Source organism: Sceloporus undulatus, chromosome 4, assembly GCF_019175285.1.
Source record: "Sceloporus undulatus isolate JIND9_A2432 ecotype Alabama chromosome 4, SceUnd_v1.1, whole genome shotgun sequence".
NCBI lineage: Eukaryota > Metazoa > Chordata > Lepidosauria > Squamata > Phrynosomatidae > Sceloporus > Sceloporus undulatus.
In genome coordinates, this window is record NC_056525.1 from 131,900,884 (window position 1) to 131,923,023 (window position 22,140).

General features: G+C 40.4%; 3 protein-coding genes across 5 annotated transcripts in view; 2 read left to right on the forward strand and 1 right to left on the reverse strand.

Moving 5' to 3' along the window:
- The window catches only part of LOC121929230 (4-trimethylaminobutyraldehyde dehydrogenase-like), a 215,704-nt gene that overhangs the window by 59,987 nt on the left and 133,577 nt on the right, over positions 1–22,140 (forward strand). The window lies entirely within an intron of this gene.
- The window catches only part of UCK2 (uridine-cytidine kinase 2), a 101,844-nt gene that overhangs the window by 42,568 nt on the left and 37,136 nt on the right, over positions 1–22,140 (forward strand). The window lies entirely within an intron of this gene.
- The window catches only part of TMCO1 (transmembrane and coiled-coil domains 1), a 28,915-nt gene that overhangs the window by 1,817 nt on the left and 4,958 nt on the right, over positions 1–22,140 (reverse strand). The window contains exons 2-6 of the mRNA XM_042464582.1: positions 21,615–21,694; positions 19,074–19,131; positions 17,065–17,111; positions 10,671–10,738; positions 8,103–8,247 (exon numbers count right to left, since the gene is read on the reverse strand). Of these exons, the coding sequence (XP_042320516.1) occupies positions 8,103–8,247; positions 10,671–10,738; positions 17,065–17,111; positions 19,074–19,131; positions 21,615–21,694 (398 nt within the window). The remainder of the gene's footprint in view (positions 1–8,102; positions 8,248–10,670; positions 10,739–17,064; positions 17,112–19,073; positions 19,132–21,614; positions 21,695–22,140) is intronic.

The window sequence follows — 22,140 nt, forward strand, 5'->3', positions numbered from 1 at the left end:
AAGAGGCAAACTTTATAGTCTGATTTACAAAAATCTTTAGTTCTAAGTAGCATTTTAAGACCCTCTGCACATCTTTACCACTCTTTCTCCTGTGCCTTAGGAACTAGACAAAAAGAAGGCAGAACCATATCCTGAAAACAATGGAATATTGAATTCATTTTAGGGGGAAAAATGAAATCTAAATGAAGAACAACTGAATCCATATAAAATACACACAACTCTTCATGGACTAATAGAGCCCTCGAGAGACTCAGTGTGCCTAAGGAACAGCAAACAAAAACAAAACTTTCAACATAAGAAATTTAGGTTCCCTCTGCCCATAATCTTGATACAAATAGAAGCAGTTAGTGATTCTCTTGAGGGACAAAAAGAACCACCCACAGTGTGCCAAACATTTGCACTATCCTTTGAAATATCAGAATTCAGAGGCCACTCTATCTCTGCTTAACCAATTGGCCTGATTTAGTTGGCCCTTCAGACAACTTGCCCCACCCTCCCCATACTGAAAGTGAGTCTCCTTCATGGTGCCTTTTGCACCAGGGTCTGTGATAACATCCCCTCTTGTTTGCTTATGCAGTTTTGGTGGTCAAGTTGCCCTTCTGGATCAACATGATTGCCCTGAACTTCTGACTGCAGACTGAGGAATGCCAAATGCACTGCCTGTTACTCCAGCCAGTTGATATTGTATATCTTCTCAATGGGGGAACACAAACTCTGTGCCATCTGGCCACTACTGTGAACTCCCCAACCCCGCAAACTGGCATCAGTTGTGATTATCACTCTTCTCAAATCCTAAATGGCACCCCATTCCTCAACACCTCTGAAAGCCAACAATGTAGAAAAAACCTGGCGGGGGGGGGGGGGGGGGGCAGATCCAACTGAGACTTTTGATAATCTTTGGCCTGGTAGAGCAGAAGGAAAAAGGCTGTCAATATGGATATCTCCTGGCAGGCCTTCCCAGACTGATTCCCCCTACATTACCACATACTTTAATACAGACAGTTCCTCTCTGCCCCAAACTGACTCACTCCAATTCGCCTGTTTTAACTATTTTTAATCAGTATTTTTATTGTTATTGTTTTTGGTTATGGTGAAGTGATAGGGGATTATATATTGTGAGTTTGTTTTTATTATGTATTTTATTGTATTAATTATGCCACTGTAACCCGCCTCGATCAGTAGGGAGAGGCAGGATTTACCAGGATTTATTATTATTATTATTATTATTATTATTATTATTATTATTATTTTACTGTGGTTCTCTCAGATGGTATCCAGCCCAAGGAACCCAATCTAAATAAGCCACGTTGTCTGCTTCATAGAATCATAGAGCTGGAAAAGACCACAAGGGCCATCCAGTCTAACCTCCTATCATGAAGGAAGATACAATCAAAGCACTCCTAACAGATGGCCATCCAGCCTCTCTTTAAAAACCTCCAAAGAATAAGACTCCATCACACTCAAAGGAAGTATGTTCCACCTTCAAAAAGCTCTTACTGTCAAGAAATTCTTCCTAATATTTAAGTGTAATCTCTTTTTCTGTAGTCTGAATCGACTGCTCCATGTCCTAGTCTCTGGACTAGCAGAAAACAATCTTGCTCCTTCCTCAATATGACATCCTTTCAAATATTTAAACATAGCTATCATGTTACCTCTTAACTTTCTCTTCTCCAGGATAAACATATCCAGCTTTCTAAGTCGCTCCTCATAGGGCATGGCTTCCAGACAACACTCTCCAGACCAGAACCTAGAACCTTTCTCTTTTGAAGCTCCAGACAATCCATGGTAACCCACACAACCTCCCTGCCTTTCTCCAAGGAAGCTCTATGGACCAACAGTTAATCTAGGTAGGGGTACACATGCATATCCTGCAGACAGAATGGTAAGGCCCTGAACTGACAATGACCCATGTAAGCCAACCCGAGGCACTTTCAGTGAGCTGTGTGTACCAGAATGTGAAAGCACGCCTCCTGGAGGATGAGGGACACCTGTTCTTGTATTCCTTCCAGAATCAATTGTAGAGTTTCTGTGCAGAACTTCCACTTGAGAACAAAATGATTAACACTGCAAAGGTTCAGTGTAGCCTTCCAGCCCATTTTTTCCTTTGAGACAAAGAGGAGCACTGAGTAGGATCTCAAAAATCTTTATTAAGGAGACACTGGTTCTACAGCCTTTATCTAAAGCAGGTATTCTATAGCCCAAAGCATCTACCACTGCTTTTCCAGAAACCTGGAGTTGTGCATGGAGGCTTTTGGAATCAAATCGATGGTGTAACTATCTCTTACGGGCCTGAACACCTAAGCATCAGGAGATGTCCATTCCCAGCAATGGACAAAGTACATTAGAAAAGCTCCTACCAGGAGCTGTCCCAGGACAGAAGAACTGGTAAACAGTGAGGTCCCTAAAGCAGCTCTGATGGCATGAGCGGAAGCCTCATGAGATCAGCATAAAAAGTTGTCCAGACTCTTAACCTCTGACTCTTAAGCATCAACCAAGAGGAAGCTTCAATTTCTTCGTCATTTCAGTAGGCAACAAACACAACCATTCAGCAACAGCAAGATAAATCCATCATCCCTCCTTCCATACCCTCTGCAAACACTTCACAGAGCTGTACAACTGAATGCTTTTGCTTAGCCTTGCCCCAAATTCTGGAACGCCTTCCACATTAGTACCAGAAGCTTGGCTGGTAGACATCAACCCCAAAGACTATCCCACCTTTGAAAGAAGGACAGGATATTGTTCATATTCAAACAAACAGGGAGAAACGTGATCAAAAAGATAATCCCCACCTCCAGGAATAACAATCCTTCCTCTTCTCTGAAGTCTCTGGAAAAACTAAAGACTCCACCACTGAGGTTACAGCAGAAGCATGCTCTGTCTTTCTTTTCACTTTGTGAGAGAGAGAAACCAAATAATGTACCCCTTCATACATTCCCTCCTCCCTTTTTGAGAAGAGGATGAAGAATCTGAGTTATGATGCTTCATGTTTCTGGTCACTAGAGGGCCTCCAAGTGTCAGAGTCAGAGATCTCTTCATTACTGACTTTGCATCTTTTTTCATGCCTTTCATAGAATCACAGAATCATAGAGCAGGAAGAGACCACAAGGGCCATCTAGTCCAACCCCCTGCCATGCAGGAAATCACAACCAAAGCATCCCTGGCAGATGGCCATCCAGCCTCTGCTTAAAGACCTCCATGGAAGAAGAGTGTTCCACAGTCGAACAGCTCTTACTGTCAGGAGGTTCCTCCTAATGTTGAGGTGGAATCTCATTTCCTGGAGATTGCATCCATTGTTCCAGGTCCTGTTCTCTGGAGCAGCAGAAAACAAGGTTGCTCCCTCCTCAATATGACATCCCTTCAAATATTTAAACAGGGCTATTATATCACCTCGTAACCTTATCTTCTCCAGGCTAAACATCCCCAGCTCCCTAAGTCGTTCCTCATAGGGCATGGTTTCCAGACCCTTCACCATTTTAGTCACCCTCCTTTGGACATGTTCCAGTTTCTCCACATCCTTTTTGAATTGTGGTGCCCAGAACTGGACACAATATTCCAAGTGGGGCCTGACCAAAGCAGAATAGAATGGCACTATTATTTCCTTTGATCTAGACACTATACTTCTATTGATGCAGCCTAAAATCGCATTGGCCTTTTTAGCTGGCACATCGTACTATTGACTCATGTTCAATTTGTGTTCTACTTGGACTCCTAGATCCCTTTCACACGTAGTTTCATTCAGCCAGGTATCCCCCATCTTATATTTGTGCATTTCATTTTTCCACCCTAAGTGCAGTACCTTACATTTCTTCCTACTGAAGTTCATTTTGTTAATTTTGGCCCAGTTTTCTAGTTTATTCAGGTCATTTTGAATTTTGATCATGTCTGCTGGGGTGTTAGCTACTCCTCCTAATTTGGTGTCTTCCTTATGGTACTCAATATGCCTGCCATCTTGGGCAGTTGAAAGATTCACTGTCACTTCCCCTATTTCCCCCCAATAGTGACCCATTCACTAAGAGAATCTTAAAGAATTTCATCTTTCCTTTCCTAAAGTAGTTGTGTTTAAGGGAGTGCTCCACTCATTGTATCAATTTCTTAAATAATTCAGGCAGAAGCCTCTCTATCCCTTGAATCACCTACCTTCTAATTACAGAAGCTATCTCCCTCTCCTTATCATTCCTTGTCTTAGACTACAATGTTATTTTAGGATCATATCTAAGCACATTGGAATAACCTATTAGAATCCAATTCTTTTTCATCTTCCTACTCATAAGATTAATATGTTTCAGCATGGTCAGTACTGTATCTTCTACCAACTCATCTTGCCATACATCCTGACTAATTTGTACTGCTGACTCCTCTGTGTGTTTTCATTTTTTAAATCCACTTTCCACATATCACTTCACTGCAACTCTCTTTAGTCTCTGTGCTTATCTTTCTTTTTCTAGTTGATGTATTTTCCATTCCTGTCTGTTATATATTTACTGTCCCAGTATTTCACTCACATCTGTGTTATATGCTATCTACTTTAATTGTCAACAATTTAATCATATCCATCCATTTTTTTTCTGTTTAAGTTCATAATACTTACATTTGACTGAGAATTCATTGGATTAAAATTCATTTGATTAAAACTTCCAAACTCATTGTTTTGACTGTGTTTAGATCAACTCAATAAATGTATTTCATTAACCTTTTTAATAATGAAGCACAAATTAGAGGTTTCTGCAAAGCTTAAATTCATATTAGAAGCAGTAGGTTTAGAATACAGTCCCGAAATGCATGGATTGATATTGACTCCAATATTCAACGCAGCATTCAGCAACCGTTCATCTCCATCTCCTCAGCACACGTCTATCAATGCTGTGTGTGTGCCCTAGAACCAAACCCAGCAGATACCAAGGGTCCACTGTACTATCAAATGTTTTCTAGAAAAGTTAATTCAACTTTTTTCACCAGAAAAAGAGTGCCCCAGAAATCTTGGTTCAAACGTGGCCCCAGGACCATTCTTTGTTTCCATCCATAATTTAGAGCAAATAGTTAGAATGGAAATATATATTTACTTCAACAATTTAGCTCAGTTATGGAAAAGACTGGGGAAAACCTGTGTAAGGACCTTATTAATTAGTCAAGTTGTAGAAAGCATGGGACAAAGCAGGAAAAAAGAAGAACACACAAGGGACAGGATGTAAATCTTCACACCCAGTCTAGATGTTGATCAGCGTTCCCAGATACTTAAAGGCCCTTGAAGACTAGTCCATATAGCACTTCACACCCTCAACAGGAAGGCAGGAAGAACTCCAAGGCAGGATTGACGTGCCAAGGAGAGATGGAAACTGCACAAAGGAAGTTGCTCATTGTAAAAGACATTTTTTAGGCAAGATCAGTCTCAGGTCAGAAGGCTCAAAATATTTCCTCAACATCAAGGCCAAATCAACCCCATAATACACTACACATTATTCATGGAAATTACCAATGTCATGGTCTCAAATGTGTTTTCCCAATGTGTGAAGTAGTCAAATATCTGCTTTCCCCTCCCAGACAACATAACAACAAACAAAAGGAAACAGTTTTGTTATTTCATTGTTCCTCCAGTGTATTCCCACTACTTCTCCACTCCGAGTTTGTTCAAAGTATACATTATACAATTTCTGTCCTACACTCAGCCTCACAATTAGATTATTTCATAGAATCACAGAGTTAGAAGAGACCACAAGGCCATCCAGTCCAACCCCCTTCTGCCATGCAGGAAGATACAATCAAAGAACTCCCAACAGATGGCCATCCAGCATCTGTTTAAAAAAAACCAAAGAAAGAGGCACCACCATACTCTGTGGGAGCATGTTCCACTGTCAAACAGCTTACTATTAGAAAGTTCTTCCTAATGGTGAGGTGGTATTCCTTTTCTTGTAGTTTGCATCCATTGGTGTATGTCCTATTCTCTGGAGCCGCAAAAAAAAAAAAAGCTTGCTCCATCAACATGGCATCCCTTCAAATATTTAAACCATCATATCATCTCTAGCTTTCTCTTCTCCAGGCTAAACATACCCACTCCGTCTCTCTTCAAAGGGCATGTTTTCCAGACCTTTCCAGAACCTATTTCCCAATTAAAAGTGGGTTGATTAACTTGCTTCTTTATTTCAAGAGGACAAAGTACTTGAGTTTCTTTTAAGCCTGTTCTTTCCCTTCTTGGAAGGAAAAAAACCCCAAACCCTGCTTCCTGCAGTAATACAAAATCATGGGGGAGAGGCATAGCTATAGTGTTAAACTAAGTTATTATGCTACATCAGGGATGGTGAACTTCGCTTCCAGATATTGGGATTACAACTCCCATTATTAAAGTTAATTGGCCATACTGTTAGGGTTAGTGGGAGCAAGAGCTCATCATCTTAAGAGCTACTGTATGCGTCCTATCCAACTCCTGTACTATAACCATCCTGTAGCATATATCTTTCTTAAAAACCTCTAAGGAAATCCAACAGCTTCCCTGGGCAACATATTTTATTGTATGCTTATTGTTAGTTTTATAAATTGTATTATTGATGTTCAAGTGGGGCAAAGGGAGATACAATGGTGGAAATTGCCCTAGATACTCCAAAAAAAGAGGTCTGTGTCTTGGCCACTCTCCCCTGTAGACCACATTTAGGCTAATTACATCCTGACTACACTGGATTAAAGATTTAGATTGTGAATGGCACTGGTGAATGGCAAAATGTGTGTCACTGAGAACTGTCTACATGAGCACATTGTTATGGAGACATGGCTGAAAGATTCTGGGGCATCAACCTCTACTATCTCTGTTTTCCATGACTAACTGTAAATCAGCAAGCGAGATCTATTCAGGTACCTGATTTACATTCTTACCTTCTCCTCAGAGCTGGGATTCATGGTGACCTAAGATCCATGGTATCACAGTGGTTTAGCATAATTTTATCTCACAGCCCCAGTGCCCCATTTAGGAATCTGCCAGTTTCAAATCCAGTGTATCCTTGAAGGTGTGAGTAAAGGATAGACCAGAGCTGGGTATCTGTCTACCTTAAAGCCCAACAATCTTCAAGTCTGAGCTAGCTAACATTTCTTGGGTATGGTGTTGGTGTTTCCTATACTGATAGTTATGGAGAATTTCAGTAGTTAGGATTTTGTTATCCTTGGGGTATATGATATGATGATATTATTTGGTCTGCCCCAAATAATTTCTGGGCCTAAACATTTGCAGTGAGTGAAGATTGTCACTCCTTGGCTATTTTTGTTTGTTTGTTTGTTTGTTTGTTTGTTTGTGCTAACTAGGAGAGCAATAATCTGGAAGTGGGGCAATTAAAAATACTTATTTTATCATAGATGTTTACCTGTAGGGTTTAAGTCCCTTACCTTGTGCAGGAATAAAGGACCTATTAATATGGGGGCACTGTTATGTGTTATGTGTTTGGTCTGCATTATTGTTTTATTATTTTGTTACTGTTTATAATGTTAATATTTTTTGTGCTATTATCATGTTTGACCTCAGTTTTTATTGAATTTTACTTTTGAACTTGATACTTTGCTCCATTTTAATCATCTTATTTATGTGCCAAATCTGATTTTTATATCATGATCTCATTTCTAGAGACATCAGATCTGCCACGAGGATACACTCCTTAGTTACATCCAGTCTGGACTGTAACAATGAGCTCTAAGTAGGATTGCCCAAACACCTCATGGGTGTGCCCATAAAACCTCAATCTTTTGTCAGCTGTACATCAGAGAACCCAAAATTGACACATGACTTACTCAACATGTCTGTGTAATTTTCTAGAACATGTATTGCAAGAGGATTGGACAACCTATCCCACTAATTGCACATAATTATTTGGAGGCTCATGTGAACATTTCTATTCATTTCAAATCTATCATTCTGCTAGATATCCATTACAGTATGTATCGACTATAAGTCAATCTCATGTATAAGTTGAGGGTAGGTTTTCGGGCCAAAATTATGGATTTTGATATGCCCCATGGATATGTCGAGGGTAAAACTTACAAGCGTGTAACAAAGGATTTAAAGGATAAAGCAAAAGAAAACAGAAGCAAAGGGCACAGCTAAAATTTAAAAAAAATGCAGCACTCACCTGTCGAATAGACATGGTACAGAGAATGTAGAGGAAGATGAAGGAACAGTCTGTATAATCTTCACCAAGAAGATTACGATGAGACAAGCCCTGGATATAGGAAAGTGGTACAAAGGGAAGTTTGGCAACCACTCGACCATCAAATCTGGGAAAAATGAATCATGCTCTTGGTTAATAGAGGAGCTCAACACAAGGTACCAGCTTATAGACAGGCATAGCTCACTTAAAGCCTCTGACAAAGGGCCACTTTTTTACAAAGCGTTTTTACACCAGCCCCCACTTTTTCCTCTTTATCTTGCTCAACTTTTGCAGGTGTTTCTGGTGTTCAGCTGGAGGTTTTTTAGCATTATCAGCACTGGGAATATGGTGAAGGAGGGCTGGAGTAACACAAGACTTTCAGTATCATGTTGCAGTCGTGTGTCTCCAGAGGAAGGAAGCTGGGTTGGCAACGATGCCATGAGGGGCAAGCAGTATGGGAGGAGGTTCCCCGTTGACAGCTGCCCCCGCATGGGGTTTCACCAAGCCTGATGAGGCAACTGAAGCATTTTATGATTTGCTGCAAAGAAAGTCTATAGCAGGCTTCACTAAAGCAAAGGGGGAAAACCTCTATTTCAAATTTCTGGGAGATGGATAAAGGTATGTCACCCCTTCACTGGCTCCCCCTCCCTTTCCATATTCAATATAAGCTGCTGTTGTTGACTTTTAAAGCCCTGCATGGGCTGGCCCATCCTTATTTATCAGACTTTCTTTCTTCTCACCTCCCCACTCATGCCCTCCAGTCACGTCTCAGCCTAGGATTTTTACTGCCTGGATTCGTCCCTTTTCACTTGCTGCCCCTCATTCCTGGAACCTCGTTCCCCCACGAGCACACGTCATCACTTTTTTAACCAGCTTCAAAATTGCGCTAAAGACTATACTGTTCAGGGAAGCGTTCTCAGGCACTGCATGATTACTATTTGATGTTTTTAATTTGTTGCCTCCTTTGTATTAATATGAATTATTTTATTATTTTCTAGTATGTACACCATAGGCAGGCTTATTTTTATCTATTTTTATTTATTTTATTGATTGTATGTATAGCGCTATGCAAATCTACAGTGCTATATAAATAATAATGTAATAAATCATAATCATCATCATCATCATCATCAATAATTAAGGTTATTTTGGGTGTAAACATGAATAATTGCTAACCAGAATGTCCAAATGCATCTCTTATATTACATAGCTATATTTCCCCTCTTCTTGCTCAACTTTTGCAGGTGTTTCTGGTGCAGTAAACTCTTAACTTAGTGTTTCTTCCTGTAGAGACATGAATCTAACAAGCTGCAACATCCAACAAGTGCCAACCCTACTGACAGCCAAGGTATTTTGGCAGAATAGCTAGAAACGGATGTTTATCCCCCTTTGATAGCCCCCCAGTGTTGCAGCATTCTACGTGGTTCCTGTCTCCTCTTTTGGACACAGCTAAAAAGAGTAAAACAAGCAGGAAGTGCTGTAGTGTTGGGCCCCAGATCTTTGTCACTGTGATGGGTGAAAACTAAAGGCAGAAACGTTAACAGCCTAAGATCTAGTGGGAAATTTGTGTTATCTTGACATGACCTCAATAACCAAATCACCAAAATAAAAATGACTCAGTTTGAGAGTTTTTATGAAAACCCATTTCTCCACCATGACCAAGAGATTCTATCTTGCTAACCAAGAATTAGCTCATTGGAGTAGGAGTATTTAAAGGCAACCAATTACACTTTCATTGTGGGCTACCAAGATTGCTCACAGCAAGTAATGGGCATTACACAAAGGCTACCAATCATTGCCAATAGCTGAGGCTGTTCTTGTCTTTCCCAGAACTGGACAGAACTGCTGAAGCTTTTCCATAGTCATTTCATAGTAGGAAATTCACCTACTGCTTAGATAAACACCAAAATCTATAGTGGTATGTATAAATTTTCTTCCCTATAGAAGCTACAATGTTTAACAATCCCATAGCACCCCCACATGCTATCTAGTAAAACATCCAGCCTTCCCACGCTTTCTAACTTCCCAAGCAAAAAACCAAGACATCAGGAAACAGTTAAGATAGTCAGAGCTCATGGATGCAATACCAATGTGTGTATCCCTCTTTCAGGGATGGTCCAATTAACAATTACGCATCTTCCTCCCTGGCACTGTATCATTCTGTCCACAATGGGGCTGTTGCTGCTTCACTGCTATCATACAGACATTTCATGTTGGGGACCAAGAAGCAAAATCCATACCAATTCCTGTTTGTTGGGACATATTACTTCCATAAAGAAACCCTACACCTGTTAATGCAAGTGCTGAAAGTGGCAACAGCTCCACCTTGCCCCTCTGAGTCCACATATCAGAAGTCATGGAGAAAGAAATGAGAATGGGAGTAGACTGCCAAGTTGCTCCTCCATGACAGACTTGCTCTATGATATCTCTAAAGAGAGCCATGATAAATACATTTCTTAGGCATAGTGAACATTGGAAAATACAAAGAATGAAAGAGACATTTTAGCTTTAACATCAATTCTTTTTAAAAGTGGAGAGGTATCCACTTACATAGAATTGAACATTCCCATCAGAGCGGTGAAACAAAAACCAATTGCGAACATAGACTTCATGCGAACCTGCAAATGAAACAACAAGCAAAGAATCTTATTAAAGTTTGAGATATGGGGAGCCAAATGTGGGACAAAAAATGGAGGGAAAAAACTATGTCTTCAATGTGTTCCTTTCTATTCCTTCTGCAAAATCAATCTGGAATAATAATAATAATAATAATAATAATAATAATAATAATAATAATAATAATAATTTTTATTTATATGTTCCACCTCCTCCTAGGATCGAAGCAGGATTACATCATTAAAATAATACAATGCAATTGAACAGTCAATAAAATACTAATACTGAATTATACATCCCTATTAGTTCCTTAAAATCTCCAAACATAAATTCATATACCTTCATACTTAAGAGAGTGGGGTCTTAATCATCATTTCTATAACGAATCCGATGGGAAAGCCCGCCGGAAGTGATCCGTCTTTAGTGCCTTCTTACTCTACATACAGTACATGTACTATTTGAGCCATATTATCTAGGGCTAATAGCAAATGCCAGCTGAAAAGAGTAAGGACATCAAACATTTCTAGCTGAAGACTTCATAGTATCTGTATTTACATATGGTTTTATTGTGGTAATTTTATTCAGGAAGAGAGGGTGAGGGTTGGGGGGGAGTCGGGTGTTTGCATTGTTCGATTATTTTGTATTGTATTAACTTTTGTTGTTACCTGCCTCGATTCCCAAAACGGAAGAGGCAGGATATAAATAAATATTATTATTATTATTATTATTATTATTATTATTATTATTATTATTCATAATTACTGCTCGAGCAAGCCTCCCTAATATACTGTCCTCCAGATATGGTGCTACTGTTAACAGCTGTCAAGTCAACTTTGACTTATGGCCCCCCTATGAATGAGAGACCTCCAACCTATGGTGATCCTATGAATGACAGATCTGCTCAGGTCTTCAGCTGTCTCTGAAGAGGCAACAGGAGGCCGGGGAGGGCTGGGGAGGAGGAGGAACAGGCACACACCTCTTCCTCCCCCCGCCCCGTCCCCCCCCCCGTGCCGTCCCCATCCTTCAACTGCCTGCAAAGAGGCAACTGGAGGCCAGAGAGGGTGAGAAAGGAGGAGGAACAGGGCATGCCTCTTTCTCCTCCTCTCCCTGCCATGTGCTGGGGGAAGTGGCATCATGTGCCAACTCTGGCATGCGTGTCATAGGTTCACCATCACAGTGCTAGAGAGTTGGGCCAGATAGCGTTAGAACTCCTCAGTGTCCACATATCAACTTGTTTCCAGTCAAAGTGAAATAATGTAGAGTTAGAGCCTCTCTGGGGAATTTCACAATAGGATTCCACCATTGAAAACATATCCTAATAACCACCCACCTCACTTCATTCTATGGGACCTAAGGTAATGCTCAGAAACTGCAATATTTCAAAATAATAGGTATAGTGGCTAGGGAGTTATGGTCCTTGAAAACCCATTCAGTTTCCTGTACTGAATCACGATGTGGAAAAAGGAAGCCCAGCAAAGTTCTGTTGAGCAGAACATACCCATACACCACATATTTACATTAGAATAAATATAATTCTTTTTACTCCAAGTGGTACCTGAAGGCACCAGATCCTGTCTGGCCTCAAAAGCTAAACAGGGTCAGGCTTTGTTCCTTTATTAAATTTATATCCCATTTACATCCTTGCACAGGTTCCAAGGTGGCTTACAAGCAATTAAAAGCAAGGTACAACTAAGGAATTATTTGTACAAATGTTCAAAAACAATCAAAAACACAAAGTGAAAACAACATAAAATGCAATCAGCTATTGATATCCATGGGGGTTCCATTTTGGACCCCCAGCCTGCCCAGATAGCACAATCCATGGGACCTCAAGTCCTGTTGTTTCTGATGGTGGTGTGACTGTGTGACCACACTGGGAAGAACAGTGTGGGGCTATCCACAGATGCTCCAATCCACAGATAGCAAGAAGAGAGCTGATTGTACAATTACACCATAGTAAGTAAATAAATAAATAAATACAAAAACCGCAACCTCATTAAAAAGCAGAAAACCTCATTCTGCCACACAAATTATAAAGCAAAGGCCTGACTTGAAATAAAGATCTTCATCTGCCAGTAGAAGGAGAGGAGAGGGGTTCATGCCTGTGATCGTGGTTATTGGGGGGGACCAAAAGAAAGCCTTCGCTGAAAATATTAAAACTCAGGCAGACTCATACAGGGAGATAAGGTCTTTCAGATTATGTGGACCCATAAGCCTTCAAAGGTCATAAACAGCACTTTGAATTCTCCCCAGAAATGGACTGGTAGCCAATGAAGCTGTTTCAAAAGGGGTTTATATATTCCCAGTAACCAGCCTCAGTCATATGTACAATACTGTGTATACTCGTGTGTAAGTCTAGAAATTTTAGTCAAAAAATTGACCCAAAAAACCTGAGTCGACTTATCCATGGGTCAAAGTAAGTACTGTACTTTAACTCTTATTAACTCTTATTGAAAAAAGGAACCATCCCTTGGTGAAAGGCAAAAATGTAATCTGTCCTGGAATCAATGACCTCTATTCTCTCATCCATACAGCCTTTATTTTGAGCACAAACTGTTATGGCTGCTAGAAGTTTGTTTGCATTGTTTTCCTTTGCTTCATCCTTTAGATCCTTTGTTACATGCCTCTAGGTTTTATCCTCGACTTATCCACAGGTCATATCAAAATCCATAATTTTGACCTCAAAACTTGCCCTCGACTTATACCTGAGGTCGACTTATAGTCGAGTATATACGGGTAGTTTTAACTATACAATCATACTCCTGGCCACTGCTGCAACCTGGGCATCAAGGCTCACCTCAGAGTACAGGAGGACACTTAGCCATGAACCTGAAATTTCAGGGGAACTATAGTTTTTCGTGGGTTTTTCGGGCTATGTGGCCATGTTCTAGAAAAGTATCTTCCTGACGTGAACATGGCCACATAGGCCAAAAAACCCACAAAAAACTATGGATGCCGGCCATGAAAGCCTTCGACTTCACTTCAGGGGAACTGTTACCCCATCCTAAACAAGCTGAATTCCGGTACAGTACCTGATCTGCCTTTTGACTGTCCTCTGTCCTACATTAAGTCACTGGGAAGAGTTTAAATTGTTTGCCCGCATCCAGTCCATTACTGATGACAGCCTCCTTGGAACAAGATGGTAAGGAGAAACATAGGCATAATGGTGACACTTAGCTCCAAAATTCCAGATGACCCCTCCCAGTAGCTTCATGCTAGATAGATGTTAAACAGCATGGCGGAAAAAACTGTGCCCTAAAGTACTCCATAGCCAACGACCAGGGGATAGAACAGAAACCCACCACCTTCTGACTTCTCCTCTCTGAGGAGGACTGGAACCACAGTAGAAGAATGTCCCCAAACTCCACCCCAGACAGGTGGCTGATGGTATCAAAACCACTGAAAGGTCCAGAACCAAGAGGGACATACTTCTCCCTTTCCACAGTTCCCTTGGTATGTCATCCACTAAGGCCAACAAAGATGTCTTAGTCCCCCAGCCACCAAGGCCTAGACCGAAACTGAAATGTATCTAGATAACTTGTTTCATCTGGGAACTCCTGGCACTGGATGGCCACTACACACTCCAGAACCTTGTACAAAAAAGAGATGCTGGAGACTGGCCAGTAGTTATCTAATACAGCTGGGCTAAGGGATGGCTTTTCAATAAAGTCCTTATTGCAGCCTCCTTTAGACAGGATAGAAAGCCTTGCTGCAGTGAGGTATTCACCACTTCCCTTATCTATTCAGCCAAACCCCCTCTGGCTTTTATAAGCCAGGAAGGGTATGGGTCTAGTGCACATGTAGTGGTTCTAACCTTTTCAAGGATCCTACCCACATCCTCAGGCTGCTTAAACTGAATTGTATCAATAGGTAACAAGATAAGAGGAGCCAAGATTACATTCAATGGACCTGTACTAACCATACCACTCAAATCAGAGCAGATCCTAGCAATTTTATCTGCAAACTGCTCTTTAAATTTTTCGCTGAAGGCTTCCAAGTGGTCTACATCCTGCTCTTATGGAACAGAGTGCAAAATGACTCTGGCCACCTGCAACAGCTCTACCGGACAACACTGCAGATTGCCATTGCTCTAGCTCCTAACCCATTCATTTCATCACTGCCAACTCCCTAATAAACTAATTTGACTCCAATGTGTGGTTGGAGACAATAAAGAGTGATCATTTCCCTGTCACAGATATCAGCCAGGGCTTCAACAGGATCACCTGCTCTGGCAACAAGAGACATTGGGAATCCATCCAAATATATAACCCTCCTGGGCTGTATAATCATAACTGCCCCCGCCCCCCCGCCGCCGCCACTCCTTCTGCAGAAGTTCTGAGTTCAGTGAATCTAAACCACTCCAGGTAGCAATCTGTCCATTACTATGGAAAGTTCTTCCACAATCATCACTGTCATCCTGTCCAGCAGAGAAAACTGGATCCAGAGCATGTCCTATGTCATAGGACATACTCTGGACCTAGTTTTCTCTACTGGATAGGTACCAGATACTTCCTGAGACAGATCTATGGTCATAATAGAGGACATGAAGTCCCAATCTGCTCCTAAAAGAGTGGCTTCAGCAGGTATGTTGAAGTCCCCCAGCATAAAAAGCCAGGTGGGCTCCAACATCACTGCCAAGATCAACTCCATTCCCTCCTCCTTTTGTGTCGTGTGTTTTAGATTGTAAGCCTGAGGGCAGGGAACCATAAGCCACTCTGATAGCCTTTAGAGCTGAAGGGCGGGGTATAAATACCATAAACAAACAAACAAACTCAGTCAGCTCAGGGAGACTGTTAAACAGAAAGGTGAGCAGAACACCAACAGAATTCTTATTCTGACTCTGTTACCATCAACCAAATATACTCAAACTCAGCAGACTGTGGGACAGGGCACCTGGTGAGGAAAATGTAGTTCTAATAGAATACCGCAACTCCACCTCACCAGCCCCTGCCTGCTGCTGTACAGAGAACACAGTGGTAAAAGCTGGGAGAGGTTCACCCAATGACCTTCATCCAGCTAGGCCTCTGTAATACAAGCCAGGCCAGGCCAGCATACTCATCCAGGATCAAATCCTAGATGCTAGCCATTCTCTTATTTACTGAGAAGCAGCATTTTCTGACTAGGGGCTGTAGCCAAGGCTAACCAGATTACTTCAAGCAGGGGATAATTTGGGGGCAATTCATTCACACACACTGGCAACACTGAAGGTCTCATAAGTAAAAGTAAAAATGTTCCCTGCATAAATGACTTAATGAAAAGAAATAAATAAAAAGACAGTACTTGAAGCCCTGCCACACTGCACAACCCAGTATTAAATCACAAGTACTTCTAGCTGCTTCAGAAATAAGTGAACTGAGATGACAATCCTGGATATTTAACTACTGGTATGTCATTCTGTGTCCCATAGCAGTGATTGCAGAGCCCTTCATAAAATATACCCAAGTATTCAAAGGAGGACCTGTCAGAACTTCAACCCCATTCACTAGCTCTCCTTGGCACCAGACTTTCAGCTCTTCTGAAAGCAAAATCTCCCACAATGCTTTGGATGTGTCAAGGTTCACTTAGCTTCAGGGAGTGGGGAAACAACCACTGTCTCAATCTGAAGACACCTGAGCCAAATCCAGTAAATCAAGCCAAATCCAGTTACCTGATGGAGGTAAGAACAATGGGGGTATGATAGTCTTTCATTCTGGTTTTAGAGATTTACAGCTGTTTTAACTACTATATCCTACAGAGATGGTGGAATAAAGTCAGTTCCAATGGCAATGGTACATGCGAAAGGGATCTAGTAGACCACAAGGAGTCAACAGTATGATGTAGCAGCTAAAAAAGCCAATATGATCCTAGGCTGCATCAATAGGAGTGAAGTGTCTAGATCGAGGGAAACAATAGTACCACCCTATTCGGTTTTGGTCAGACCTCACCTGGAATACTGTGCACAGTTCTGGCCACCACAATTCCAGAAGGAGGATAACCATATTGGTGAAAGGTCTAAAAACCATGCCTTTTGAGGAGTGACTTGGAAAACTGGGTTTGTTTGGCTTGGTGAGCACACTGTCTCAGAGAGTGGTGGAGTCTCCTTCTTTGGATTTGTCAGGAGTTATTTAATTGTGTATTCCTGTATGGCAGGGGTTTGGACTGGATGGCCATTATGTTCTCTTCCAATTCTATGATTCCTAGATTCTATGAAGGCACATAACAACAACACATTCTATGTGTGTCCTGGAAAATTTGTTGAAATGTATGTAAGTTCAATATATTGCTTATACAAGCAAACTGCCCAAATATTTCTTATTCAGGATCTATTCAGTACGCTATGCCTCCTTACCATCGAAAGATCCCGGTTGTTGTTCTTCAGTTTTTCCTCTTGCCTCTCTGAAAAACAGTGAAGGAAAGGTTACTGAGTATTACAAAGACAGGAACTCATTTCCAACCAGGCTGTAATAAACAAACACTAAGAAAAAACTATCAGGAAATGAGACTCTGAACCACTTCCTTGTATAACAGAAAGGCACACACTGGAAGGCTGAAACACTTAGCTCAATACAAACATGTCAAGGCTGAACCCAAAGGGTGCTCAACAATGGCTCCTTTTCATCCTGGAGAGAAGTGACCAGTGGGGTCCCACAGGGTTCTGTCCTGGGCCCATTGCTATTCAACATCTTTATCAACAACTTGGATGAAATAATAAGGGGCCTGCTTATGAAATTTGCAGATGACACCAAATTAGAAGAAGTAGCTAATACTCCAGAGGAGAGGATCCGAAATTGAAAATTACCTGAATAGATTTGAAAGCTGGCCAAAACAAATAAAATGAACTTCGACAGGTAGAAATATAAGGTACTGGACTTAGACAGAAAAAATGAAATGCACAGATATAGGATAGGGGACACCTGGCTTAACAAGATTATATGAGCAAGACATCTAGGAGTCCTAGTAGACCTCAAGATGAACATGAGTCAACAGTGTGATGTGGTAGCTAAAAAGGCCAATGCAATTCAAGGCTACATCAATAGAAGTATAGTATCTAGATCAAGGGAAATAATAGTACCACTTTATTCTGCCTTGGTCAGGCCTCACCTGGATTACTATATCCAGTTCTGGGCACTACAAAAAAGATGCTGAGAAACTGGAGCATGTCCAAAGGATACACTTTGAAGGGTCTGGAAACGGTGCCCTATGAGGAGAGACTTTGGGAGCTTGGTATGTTTAGCCTGGAGAAAAGATGGTTAAGAGGTGATATGATAGCCCTGTTTAACAATTTGAAGGGATGTCATGTTGAGGATGGAGCAAACTAGTTTTCTGCTGCTCCACAGAACAGGACTCAGAACAGTGGATGCAAGCTACAGGAAAAGAGATTTCACCTAAACTTTAGGAAGTACTTCCTGACAGTAAGAGCGGTTCAACAATGGAACACACTCCCTCAGACTGTGGTAGAGTCTCCTTCTCTGGAGGTCTTTAAACAGAGGCTGGATGGCCATCTGTTGGGGATGCTTTGATTTGGATTTCCTGCATGGCAGGGGGTTGGACTGGATGGCCCCTGTGGTCTCTTCCAACTCTTATGGTTCTATGATTCTATGATTACCAACTCATTATAGGTGATATAACAGGGAGCAGGCAACAGTCTCTTCTTCTTCAAACACTCATAGCACAACACTAGGTACAGTATCTTCTCTTCCAATGAAGCTCAAAATTGGTTGTTCAGAATAAATCATGAAATCTGCAGAAACTTAATTATGATTACAATATTCTTGATAGTAAGACCACAAAGAATAACTCCAATTCAGAGAAATTTTATTACTTCTCTTTAACTGCAGGAGCAGTGACATTGTTTATTCACTTTTGGAATAGAAAGAAAACAAATGAAAATGTCAGAAATTTTCTCCTTGATTAGTGGCATACTTTTTTATCCTTGGAAAATGCTCTTTGTGACTTCTGTTTCAGTAATTGATTTATCATCACTCAGTTTATACACCACTTCTCCTTTTGCTATGTCCTTTTTTGGAGACAGGAGAAGTTGTGTAAAAATGTTTAAAAATATAAATAAAAATGTTATTGTTTTAGAGCAACACTTTGTTTTTAAAATAATGTTTTAAATTTTCTTGGGTAAAATATCATCAGTGCAAGAAGCTTCTTTCCATAAAAAAATTAAAACATTTTTCAGAAGGCCACGTTTAGTAACTGATTCCACACTTTATCCATTAAAGCAGGAATATGATTTTAAATATATTTGGAATGAAGACCACTCCCCACACCTCCTATTTATGAAAAAGAACAAGGACTTCTCAGAAAACTAAACCCATATGCCCACACACTTACTTCAGATCTGAGCATTACCTATTTTCTTTTTCTGCTGCCGGCCAGCTGATTCTGTTATTGTTTCCTTCTTTTTTTTCCACTGCAGAGATTAGACAATATAGTGAGTTATTTTCATAAAGAAAGCACCCCTTTTTGCCTCTTAGTCTTGAAAAAAAAACCTACAGCAAAACCCAAAACAAATAGGTACAACAGGGAGAACTAAAACAATGTGAAAATGTCTAGTTTTGACAAAATAAGTGATTTTAGGTAAATGTCATGATGGATGGAGCTTACTGTATCATGTTTCATGTATCCGACTTTGCTGTGCATATTGCTGACATTTTGTTACTGCTGACATTTTCTATCTACATCTATTTGTAAAGGCAGCTGTCAAGAGACGCTAGTCCAAGGCTTTTAAGCTAAGGTTTCCTGGAACACTAGGGTTCTGCAAGAGGTCACCAAGGGTTCTGGAAGAGATTGTGATATTTAAAAATAAATGTAGGAAGTTTTTTTGAGCTGTATATCTAATAATTTTTATGCAGCATTCCTTGAGACCTGAGAATTACTGCAAGGATTTCTCCAAGGTAAAAAGAGTAAGAAAGGCTGCTCTAGTCCATAAATATTGATGCCACAATATATCTGTTATCTGCCAGTGTGGTATAGTGGAGTGTTGGACTGAGACTCTGGAGACCAGGGTTCAAATCTCAACTTGACCATGTAAATCCACTGGGAACCTTGAGCAAGTCACACTCTAAGCCTCAGAGATGGCTATGGCAAATACCCTCTGAAGAAATTTGCCAAGAAACTCCCATGATAGGTTTGCCTTAGGGTATCCATAAACTGGAAACAACTTGAAGGCACACAACAAGAAGTATCTGTTAGATTTTTGTGGCACCAGACTTTTTCTGCTGAGCTATCATTAAAAACTACTATTCTCTTCTCCCTGCTTATACAAATTAAATCACCAAATATCCACAGATTCTGTGGGTCAACTTCATATATGTATTTAACTCATCAGATGTGTTTTATTGTGAATCCAGTGCTGCCTTTGCCAAAGAGTTCTCTTTTTTTTGTCATGGAATTATATGCTGAACATTTTAAGGTTTTCTGAAGCAGAACATTTAGGATATATTGCTAGACACACATTTTCAAAATATATCTAAAACCAAGATTGATGGAAGCTTTTTTGTTGCTTGCTGTCCTGAGAAAGTTATCAAAGAAGAATGCTAGTAAAGATGATTTGATGTCCCAGAATATACTTTGGTAAACACCACAGGCTGGTCTCAACATAGCGAAATTGTTAGCTTGTACCTTACAGTGTAGTTCATCTTGATATTCTGCAATTTACACCATGGCACTGAATCAGTGCAGTGAAGCCAGAATACATATTCTATGCTGTAATGGAAAGGTCTGTTTTAAAAATGAAATTTGTGTCAGCTTCCTTATGAATGACATTTGCTATGATATGCCGCCTCCTTCTTCTGCGGCATACTGCTTATAATCATGACACCAGGATAGTTTATAATTTTAAAAATCTTGCCAGTGCAAGAGAACAACTCCTACCCTCACCTGCAGAGGTTTGCAATGGATGCTAAAACTGTGCAGGATAACTATGTGAAACTACAGCACCTAAGGGTGACACTGAAGGATACAGACATTCAGTGAAGCCTAAGTTGAGACAGAATGTTTGTTATGTTTAATTATTATGCTGAGTTGGCTAATTCTTGTTTATCAGTCAGGATAGGTTGGTGTTTACTGAATGTAATTTCCTTTCCTCTTTATTTAAAATATTTTTATACTGTCCTTCACCAAGGGCACTTCACAAAATCTAATTTTTAACATCTCATGTATTACAGAACCTAAAGCCAGGACAAGGTCCTTGGATAACATCCTATGGGGGATTTTTTTGCTCACAGAAGCCAGAAAGATGGCAGCCAAACTGACATTAGCCATAACCTTCAATAAAGATTGTCTGATAAAGGCAAAAAAGCTAGCTGGCTCTGTTTTTGCCTTCAGAATACAGGTCTGCATCACAAGTTGCTGATTAATATTCCTCTTATTGTTGAAGTGCAGTCACATGATCAGAAAAACCACTATACCCTGTTGTAAGAAACAAACAGTACAAGGTGTGGCCTAGAAGCTTCTAGAATATCTTCTGAGCATGTTTAGTTGGGGAAAGAAACTTGTGAACATCTGAACAGAATTTTGCAAATACTTTTGCAAATGATGATGTTCCAAAGTTAAAACAGATGCTGCCCAACAAGACCAGGAATTTCTATCAAAATGATTTTCTAAGTCTATTTGACAGTATCTTCAGAGAATTTAAGAATGTGTGGGACATGTTCAGCTACCTGTTTTAAGACTTCTCCATGAGAAGTTTTTCCAATATTTCCCGAAACATGAATGTATTTATGCTTTTCAAAAAAAAATGCACACATTTAAAAAAATTCGATAGCACATCAGATTGCTTTAAGTCACTTCTGAATGAAAGTGAATTTCATATTCTTTTTTACAGAAATAGAGTCGAAGTATCTTTAGAAGACTAGCCCTACTGCCCATTTGTATTTTGGAATAGTACTTACATTTTTTACTCTGCTTTTCCACTTCTGCTTTCAGCCTCTTGTATTTGTCTGTTCTATAGACCAACACCCATGTTATACCTGAAACAAGTGGAATATATAATCAAAGCATAGAATAATCCTGCATATCTCCAAAGTGAGCATCAAATCCAGCCATATAATGTGACAGAGAAGTCCATCCCAAAAGAAGTCCACAAACAATATTTTAGCAAAGTTCTATGTTTTCAGCTCCAGGAACAAGCAGCATCTCCTCTCCACCAAGATTCCAATGCTCAGTGTTGCCATGTTCCAACCATTACTTACAAAGCAGGAGACTGGAGCTTCTGCTAGAGGGGTTCTTGTCCTGGATCCCATGAAGAGGCTTCAGGTCTGTGATCTGGGTGAAAAATGACCACCACCACCCCTGCTCCTTCAATTTCCTTTCATCTACTGTCAGACAGCCCTTACTGTCAGGAAGTTCTTCCTAATGTTGAGGTGGAATCTCTTTTCCTGTAGCTTGCATCCATTGCTCCAGGTCCTGTTCTCTG